The sequence below is a fragment of the Microcebus murinus genome, chromosome 7, assembly GCF_040939455.1.
Source record: "Microcebus murinus isolate Inina chromosome 7, M.murinus_Inina_mat1.0, whole genome shotgun sequence".
NCBI lineage: Eukaryota > Metazoa > Chordata > Mammalia > Primates > Cheirogaleidae > Microcebus > Microcebus murinus.
Genome location: NC_134110.1, coordinates 4868355 through 4878249, shown reverse-complemented (window position 1 = coordinate 4878249; position 9895 = coordinate 4868355). Strand labels below are relative to the sequence as shown.

At 43.1% G+C, this 9895-nt stretch overlaps 1 protein-coding gene across 10 annotated transcripts in view; it reads left to right on the top strand.

Annotated features, from left to right (window-relative positions):
* Nucleotides 1–135: 135 nt before the first annotated feature.
* Nucleotides 136–9895, top strand: part of PRC1 (protein regulator of cytokinesis 1) — a 28839-nt gene continuing 19079 nt past the window's right edge. For 3 of the 10 annotated variants that reach the window (XM_012763293.2, XM_012763294.2, XM_076004739.1), the window contains exons 1-3: nt 138–313; nt 7648–7780; nt 8017–8139. In XM_012763293.2, coding sequence (XP_012618747.2) covers nt 303–313; nt 7648–7780; nt 8017–8139 — 267 coding nt within the window. In that variant the 5' untranslated portion in view covers nt 138–302. Of the gene's footprint in view, nt 314–7647; nt 7781–8016; nt 8140–9895 lie in introns of all 10 variants that reach the window. The other 7 variants (XM_076004742.1, XM_012763295.2, XM_076004741.1 and 4 more) reach the window with 5 other exon arrangements.

Genomic DNA, 9895 nt, shown 5'->3' with positions numbered 1-9895 from the left:
CCAGAGCGCACTGGGCGAGCAGCGCCCGGCCGGCAGGGAAGGCAGCCTCGGCTCGGGCGCAGGGACACGCCTGCGCACTCGCCGCTCGCCGTCGGAGGGGCGGGGCCTCCTGAGGAGCGACAGGACGCGGTGCCAATCACCGGGCTGCTTCGCCCCGTGGCTCGGTTTGAAATTCTGCGGGCTCAACGGCTCGCGGAGCGGCTGCACGGAGCGAGTTCATCTGTCTTTGCGGTGGTTGCTGCGCGCGGGCCCGGGTGGAGCAGGTCGGGGGCCTCGACTCCCGGCTGCTTGGAGCGTCTGCCATGAGGAGAAGGTGCGGGGAAGTCGAGGGGACGCGGGAGAGAACGACGCCCATCCCGGGTGCGGGGTCCGAGGTGGCCCTCGGCCCGGGGGTACGGCGTCCCGGCAGCCCGCGCCGAGTGAGACCGGGGCTCGGCGCGGCCGTGCGGGGCCTGGAAGCGGTGAGCCGGGCCGCGGGTTCCCGCAGGCCCCGACGCCGGGCTTGGGCCAGCGCTGGTGCGGAGGACGCGGCGCGGGCGAGGCCGGCGGGCCGGGGAGGCCCCGGGCCGGGCTCAGCGCTTGCGCCCGGCAGCCCCACCCTCCCCGCCGGCGGCGTCGCAGGTGCCGCTCCTTTGGCTCGCTGTGAGTCCTGCGTCTTCTCTGGCCGTGGCTGCGCCTCTTTAAACGAAGTCTTGAAGTACATTTGTCATTTTTCTTTGTATCTGGCATTAGGTGTTATCATTTTTTAATTTTTTAAATTAATATATATTTTTATTATATTTTTTTAATGTTAAGATAACTTTTTAATTTTCTTTTTGCTCAAGAAACTGAAATCTAGGTGTTATCATTTTATTGGATTGGGAAGATACCTTGGTTTCCTTGCAAGTTAAGAAACTATTATTATGGAATCCTTTTTCTGTCGTTCTAACATCTTCCCAGGCAGTGCAGGGGAGGGACTGTCTTGAAATCGGGACCAGACGAGTGACATTGCCACCTGACAGCCTTGTGTCTTTGGACACGATATTAAATGTCAGTTTTCTCGTTTTTGAAATAAGAATAATCTCATGGGACTTTTGTGTTGAGAGGTATACAAATGTTAACTTTTCTGAAAGTAGTCAGTGAAGTATTGTGATGATTCCGTATTAAATAATTTGTAGTTATTAGTCGAAGTGATTACACTAAGGCTTTGTGAGATTCTTTGTTTCATGATTACTAATTCTGATCAGTCTTTTTCAAGTGCTTGCCTTGGGAAAATGGGAATTGAGTACAAATCATTGGTACCACTGGAAAAAATGAATTTCAGTATAAGGTCATGAACTACAAATATTTTATTATTTAAAGGACAGTATATTTAAGCTGCTGTGGGTTTAATGATGCATTCTGAGGAAGTAAAACCTTAAATGACATTTACAGGAAACTTATTCGAAGTCCATTAACAATTTATGGATTGTTCACACATCTTATGCTTTCAAAGGAGTGAATGAAGGGGGAGAAGAAGTGACCTGTTAACTTTGATTCCAGGCTGATGGAAATAATTCAACTTTTGTTCTGTTTTTTGGTTAAAGCTAAGTATTAATATATAGAATATAATTAGACTTTAAAACAGTAACTGGGAATACTTTACTAACCAAAACCAAATTTTGAGTAATCTGGATTTCAGGTATTAATACTTAGAAAGGACTGTGAGAAATAGGCCTCAGAGACATGATGATTATCAGTTTGGTCACTGAATGCTTTACTGATTCCTAAAACAGGGTGTATAGGAGATTAACAAAGCTCCTTCTCTGGATGACTGTCTAGGAACAACTTTAGGGGAGGGAAAGCTGAGAAATCATTTTTCAGAGCATTTTGAGATCTTTTCCAGTCTAGTGACTTAAGTTCAAGAAACTGGAAAAACTGGCTCATTTTGCAATCTTCGTGTCCTTGGTGGTATTCTTGTATACAGTCTAAAGTTTTTCAGTGACTTATTCTAAGGAAAAGAAAAATAACCTGAAATTTGAAAGACAGCATATAATTATACCCAGATAATTAGTGTTCACAATGATTGCTCTGAGGCATTTAAGATCATACAGTTTTCTTTCTTGCTTTCTTTTTTTTTTTTGGAGACAGAGTCTTACTCTGTTACCCTGGGCTAGAGTGCTATGGCAACTGTTTGGCTCACAGCAACCTCAAACTCTTGGCCTCAGGCGATCCTCTGGCCTTAGCCTCCTGACTGCAGCACAGTACCCAACTAACTTTTGTATTTTTAATGGAGACAGGGTATCACTGTTGCCTCAGGGCTCAGGCTGGTCTCCAACTCCAGAGCTCAAAGCGATCCTCCCCCTCAGCTTCCCAGAGTGCTAGGGTTACAGGTAAGAGCCACCGTGCCTCACCTATCATACAGGTTTTTTTTGTTGTTGTTTTTTTGAGACAGAGTCTCACTTTGATGCCCACGCTAGAGTGAGTGCCTTGGCGTCAGCCTAGCTCACAGCAACCTCAATCTCCTGGGCTCAAGCGATCCTTCTGCCTCAGCCTCCTGAATAGCTGGGACTACAGGCATTCGCCACCATGGCCAGCTAATTATATACATACATACATACATTATATATATATACACACACATATATATATTAGTTGGCCAATTAATTTGTTTCTATTTATAGTAGAGACGGGTCTCTTGCACAGGCTGCTTTCGAACTCCTGACCTCAAGCAATCCGCCTGCCTCGGCCTCCCAGAGTGCTAGGATTACAGGTGTGAGCCACCACCCCCGGCCTATCATACAGTTTTTGGGGAAAAAAAAATCATTCACTCAAAAGTACTTGGATGTTATATATAAGGAACCATTGCAAGTGTTGGGGATATAGCATGAATAAAACTGACATCCTTGCCCTTATAGAGTTTACTTTCTAATAGCAAAAGGTCACAAATAAGTAAATCTTATATAAATGGTGTTAAGGGCTATGGAGAAAAAAATCAAGCAGAGAAAGGGGATAAGGAGTACTGAAAGTGTGGAAAGCGGAGTTGCAGTTTTAAAGAGATTGATCAGGAAGGATGTCTCTGAGAAGGTGATCTTTGGGCAAAGATCTAAAGGAGGTCAGGATGAAGCAATGCAGCATCTGGTCAAAGAGAGATCTAGGTAAAGGGAACAGCAAATACCAACGCCCTTAGGTGGGTTAGTGCCTGGTATGTTCCAAAAAGAGCTAGGAGGCAGCTGTGACTAGAGTAGAATGAACACTGAGGTCCGAAAGTAATGGATATCAGGTGGAATTGGTTTCTGTAGGCCTTTGGACAGGTAGAGGCTTTTTCCTCTGAGTGAGATGCAGGTCACTGGAGGGTTTTCAATAGAAGGACTTGGAGTTCTTGTTTGACAGTAAACATAAGGAGGCCAGTTAAGAGGCCGTTGCAGTCCAGCAAAAGGCGATAGTAGATGGTAGCTGCAGGAGTGGGGAAGAGTGAGATACTCTGGCTTTTAGAGATAATGCAAATGGTGGGAATATATAAGAAAGGTGTCAAGTATGATATGAGAATTAAGTTCAATACAATTTGAATGTTGGGAAGAGTGGGAAATGTTAGTTTGTAATTCTTTAAAATTGTCATCTCATGAGAAATGTCTCTAACTAGAGTATTTGGTAATTCCAAACACCCATTTCCAACAGGACAAATAAAATTTGTTATATATAATATCAAAGAATGGTTAACTTTTTCTTTATAACAATTGTGTGTTATTACTTTTAGTTTGTGGCTCACCTGCTGGAGTTTAGCATCTTTCCATGTGCTTAGTGGCCATTTAAATGTTGTCTTTGGAGAAATGTTTGTTCATATTCTTTGCCCATTATGCCAGATTTTTTATTATTCAGAAAAATGATCACTTTACCGTCTGGCTGTGTTACAGAAATACACGGCCCTGCCTGTAAACCTATTTGTCAGGATCTGAGAATGCATAAACTCTGAAGGCAGCCACAAGTTAGGAGCATAGGGAACCTCTGGCAGGATCAAGGCCATGCATTTTGCATTTATTGAACAACTGTGCGTTAGAAAATGAAGATGCATAAGGTCCCTGTCCTTGAGTTTATGATCTGCGGGGGTAGTGATGGTGAGTGACAAGTCTACAGCTCTCTAGAGGAAGGGGTGACAGATGGAAATAACCACATTTGCAAAAGCATGGTGCCATCAGAAAATGAGAGCTGCATGTGTTTCCGTGAGGGGCACTGCTCAGGAAGTTCAGTTGGCTGGAGATTTGGGGAGTGACAGGTGGGAGGGATTAAGAGGTAAACCTGGAGAGAGGTTTTAGAAGGCCTTTCCTTGGAAGGTTTTGGAATTGTTTCCTGAGGGCAGTGGGAAGCCTGTGAGGGGGAGTAGTTAGGTAGGTAGGGTCCTGATGGATTTTGTTTTCATGAGAACCTAGCTGTGGAGATTGGCTAGACAGGCCAGTTAGGCAGCCTTTAAACTGGGAATTCATGGCTAGAGATATTTTGGGTGTGAATGTGTTTGGAGAAACAGAGAGAGCTAGGTTGGTGACTTGTAGAACCACTGAATGCTCTGAGACAGAAAGGGGCCAGTGAGAGCCTCTAGCCCTGTGGATAATGGACAGCACCTGAAGAGCTCAAGCGACTTATTTCTGAGCACATTGACGTTGTAGTTTCTCCAGTGCCAGAGCAGTCTTTGTTGTCCTGCTGTACCTCAGAAAATGGAGAAAAATCTCGTTCTTTAACTGTTCTATTAAAACGGACTAATTATAATTTTTGGAGTAAACTTTTTTAAAAGGTAAAATACAGGATGCCAGTTAAATTTGTGTTTCAGATAAACAATATTTTGGTTAAAATAAACTTTGCAATTGAAGAATAGCATATATGCAGGAATGTGCACAAATTGAGTGTAAATTCCATGGGTTTTCACAAAGTCAGTGCACCTACATAATCGGTACCCCAGAAGCCCTCCTTGTGCCCATTCCCAGTCACCACCTCCCCAGGGCAAAGGACCACTGTCGTGACTTACCATAGCATAGATTAGTTTTGCTTGTTTTTAAACTTTAGATCAGTGGAATCAAGGCCATACACTTTATTGAACAACTACTATGTGTTAGAAAGTGAAGATTCGTAAGGTCCCTGCCTTTGAGTTTATGATCTCCTGTGGGGTCCGCAGTGATACACACTTGCTTGTCTGGTGGCTTTTGCTCAGCCTAATGTATTTTTTCCTTCCTCTATAACTTTTTCTTTTTTTTCTTTTTTTTTTTTTTTGAGACAGAGTCTCGCTTTGTTGCCCAGGCTAGTGTGAGTGCCGTGGCGTCAGCCTAGCTCACAGCAACCTCAAACTCCTGGGCTCGAGCGATCCTTCTGTCTCAGCCTCCCGAGTAGCTGGGACTACAGGCATGCGCCACCATGCCCGGCTAATTTTTTATATATATATCAGTTGGCCAATTAGTTTCTTTCTATTTATAGTAGAGACGGGGTCTTGCTCTTGCTCAGGCTGGTTTTGAACTCCTGACCTTGAGCAATCCGCCCGCCTCGGCCTCCCAGAGAGCTAGGATTACAGGCGTGAGCCACCGTGCCCGGCCTATAACTTTTTTTTTTAAGATTTAAGGTATATTTACATACAGTAAAACTGACTGATTTTACATGTGTGGTTTCTGTTGTATACTGTTATAATAATCACCATCAAGATCTAGAACCATTCCATTACCCCGAAAAATTTCTTGTGCCCTTTTGTGGTTGAACCCCTCCTTTGATCCCAGGGAACCACTAATTTGCTTTCTTTCACTATACTTTTGCCTTTTCTAGAATTTCATAAAACAGAATCATATAGTATGTAGTTCTTTGTGTTTGACTTCTTCCACTTAGCATAGCTCAACATAATGTTTTGAGCTTTATCAATGTTGTATGTAGTTAGTTCATTTTCACTGCTGCATTATTCCACTGTAGGAATATACTATTTCTCCATTCTGTTGATGAACATGTAGGCTCTCTTTGTTTCCATGCTGTTATGAGTGGTGCTCCTTTGACCATTTTTATGCAAGTCTTTGAACATATGTGTGCATTTCTGTAAGTATGTACATAGAGATGGAACTGCTGGGTTCAGCTTTAGTGGATATTGTCAAAAGTTTTTAAAATAGTTGTACCAATTTTATGTACATGCCACCAGCAGTGTATGAAAGTTCTGGCTTTTTGGCCGGGCACGGTGGCTCACGCCGGTAATCCTAGCACTGGGAGGCCAAGGCAGGCAGATTGCTCAAGGTCAGGAGTTTGAGACCAGCCTGAGCAAGAGCAAGACCCCGTCTCTACTACAAATAGACCAACTAAAAAATATATATAGAAAAAATTAGCTGGGCATGGTGGCACATGCCTGTAATCCCAGATACTCAGGAGGCTGAGGCAGTAGGATCGCTTGAGCCCGGGAGTTTTGAGGTTGCTGTGAGCTAGGCTGACGCCATGGCACTCACTCTAGCCTGGGCAACAAAGCGAGACTCTGTCTCAAAAAAAAAAAAGTGGTTCTGGCTTTTCTACATAGTCACCAACACTTACTATTGTTTGTCTTTTTAATTTTAGCCATTCTTTGGGTTTACCAGTTGTAATTTAAGAATAACAACAAAAAAAGCAATAAATGCCAGCTATCTTGTAGGAGCTTCTCATCAGCAATCTCTTGTATTAGTTTATTTGACTGACATTTTTGTCTGGTTTTTCTTTAATAAAAGCATTTATAATTCTGTATTATACTGCCATAGGTAGTGTTACCAAGCAACAGGCTTGCTGCCTGGCACGCATTGAAGCCGTACTGTGGCACTGGCTTGTGAGAAAAGAAAAAGCTTTATTTCAGGGACAGCTGGCCAGGCGACAGGAGGCAACACTCAAATCTGTCTCCCTGAACTGGGGTCTGGTGGCAGGTTTTATAGGCCGAGAGTAACTATGGGGGAGATAGAAAAATCCAATGAGATGTGTTGTGATTGGGTTATACAAAAGGGCGGTGCTAGGTTCTTGGCTCTTAGTTCAGACTGCAACAAAACAGGGTACCCTTTGCTGCTTAGTTCGTCCCTATTCCTCGATCTGAGTACTTAGGGTCTGCCTGTGATTGGCTTTTGTTCTAGCCAGCTTTGAGGTTACAAATTAGGCACATTTGGGTCATCTGGGCATGCTCAGCTTATGTGACTTGCAGGCTGGGGGTTCATCCCAACTGAAAAACCATCTCATCATTTTGTTACTGGCAAAGTTGAACCAAATTGGACTCGTTCTGTAACGACAGTAGAACATTAATAGAAGTCCAGATTGTTAGGATTACTCTGAATATTGAATTTCTACCACATGACATGATACTGAATTCTGCTTTGCTAGTGCTATGGCATTTGCTGGGGAGAAGGGAAGGGGAGTGGTTAAAAGTGAATTAAGGAGATTGCTTGTTTTCAATTTGTTTTGGCCTTGAGGTCACTGAGAAACTAGTCTATTCAGTTCCCAAATTCTTATCCGGGTGTGGTGGCTTGAGCCTGTAATCCCAGCTACTGGAGGCTGAGGCAGGAGGATCACTTTAGCTCAGGAGCTGGAGGTTGCAGTGAGAGATGACTGATCCACTGTACTCTAGCCAGGGTGACAGAGTGAGACCTCAGCTCTTAAAGAAAATAAATACTGCTTTTAGTCTGAAAGCAGTGACTCATGTAACAGACCTCTTTTCTTGCTTTTCAGTGAGATAGTGGCAGAGGAGTCTATAGTATGTCTCCAGAGTGCCCTAAATCACCTTCGGGAAATATGGGAATTAATTGGGATTCCGGAGGATCAGCGTTTACAAAGAACCGAGGTTGTAAAGAAGCATATCAAGGTGAGTTAAGTAGTTCTGGTCTTTTTGCAGTAGGGGGGTAAGGATTTTGGTGTCAGCACCTGAGATAGCATCCAAAATGACATCTGATCAATGGCGCTAGGATATCACAAGCTCATCCTGATTTTTTTTTTTTTAATCCTTCCTTGAAATTTTGAAATGATGAGAGTTTTGGTGTTGATGTTGGTTTTTTTCCCCGTGTGGCCCCAAACTTTTCTAGACTGTTTTCTCTCTTGTAGGAACTCCTGGATATGATGATTGCTGAGGAGGAAAGCCTGAAGGAAAGGCTTGTCAAAAGCATAGCTGTCTGTCAGAAAGAGCTGAACACACTGTGCAGTGAGCTACACGTCGAGCCGTTTCAGGTCCATGGCACTCCCTAGGGTCTTGGGGAAGCTGGCTTGGGTCTGAGATTTAGGATACATGAGCATTGCTTTGGGACTGCAGGTGGAAGTTTCCTGGTAGGGATGGTGCTAGATGTGAGAAGTGTGGGAAAGGTGTTGTCTAGTTAATAGTCACAGGAAAGGAATTTTCACATACATAGAGAATTGCTTTGTTGAGAGGTAAGGCAACTAATAGGTAATCAAAAACAAGTTGCTTTTTGCTATAGTTTTGCTTGAGAGGGCATATTGGTTTTTATAAACTCAGGAATAGGTAGGCACAGATGGTACTGTGCTGTTCTTTGTTTGAAAGAAAATGAAAAGAGGTATTAATACCTTGGAAGCAAAAGTAACTAGTGCTATAAGGGAATGTTCTTAAAAAAAAAAAAAAAACCTTTCTGGTTTTTTATAGCCAGAAACTGCATACCACTGAAACCAGCCAAAATGGCTACTTCAGAATAAATGTCTCGTAAGCTGGAATATCAGGAGTGCATAGTCCAGTCCAGAGCATGCCATGATTATTTGTGTATATAGCTGCGAGGTTGCTATATGTGGTCCAGTGCTAGTTAGGGACTGATCAAATGAATAACAGATGGGGCCTGGAAACATATCTCTGCTTAGAACCAGTAAAAACAATGCCAGGATCATAGAAATTAGGACAGACGTGGAGCTTGGAAAGATAATACTGCACCCATAGGTTCTCAGGTCTCTCTCCCATTTTAACAACAAGAAGAACAACTTGGGTATCCACATGGAGACAGCCTAGAAGGGAGACCACCTTAAAGGGTTACGGATATTTCATATATGGCAGCCAAGAGCAATTGGACCATGACATCAGTGGAATTTCCTGGAATCAACATATATGGCATAAATACAATTAATTTTGGACATCAAGTTTTTTTTTCTTTAGCCTTTTTAGCAGTAAGGCCTAAGAAAGCCTTTTTCCTTTTTAACTTTCAATGAGAAATTAGGTGAGAAGTTAGGTGTGTATAGTAATACATCTCCCTAAGTTACCTGACAGTGCCTATTTCACCAATGTTAAATTCTATAAATTTTATAGGACATATATTAATAACTGCCACTTTTTCTCTTTTTACCAATTAGGAAAAGAGCAGCAACTACTAAATGGATTTTTACTGGTTAAGTGATGGTGATAGGATTATTAGGATGAGCATTTAGCTATGAGCTAGGTGTGCCATTCGACAGCTAAGCTTTCCAACCCATTTAAAGAGCCCTGATTCATAGAGTAGTCAAATTCATAGAGACAGAAAGTAGAATGGTAGTTGCCAGGGGGTTGGGGAAGGAAAAAGTGGGGACTTGTTAAATGAGTGTGAAGTTTCACTTTGCAAGATGAAATGAGTTTTGGAGATGGATGATGGTGATGGCTGCACACAATGATATGACTGTACTTAATACCACTGAACTGTACACTTTAAAATGGTTAAGATGGGCTGGCCACAGTGGGTCACGCCTGTAATCCTAGCACTTTGGGAGTCTAAGGCAGGAGAATCACTTGAGCCAGGAGTTTGAGACCAGCCTAGGCAACATAGTGGGACCTTGTCTTTACAGAAGGTTAAAAAAAAAAAAAAAAAAACTTAGCCTGTAGTCCCAACTACTTGGGAGGCTGAGGCGAGAGGATCACTTGAGCCTAGTGAACTATAATCAGGCCACTGTATCCCAGCCTGGACAACAGAGTAAGACCCTGTCTCAAAAAAATAAAGTGGTTTAGATGGTAAACTGT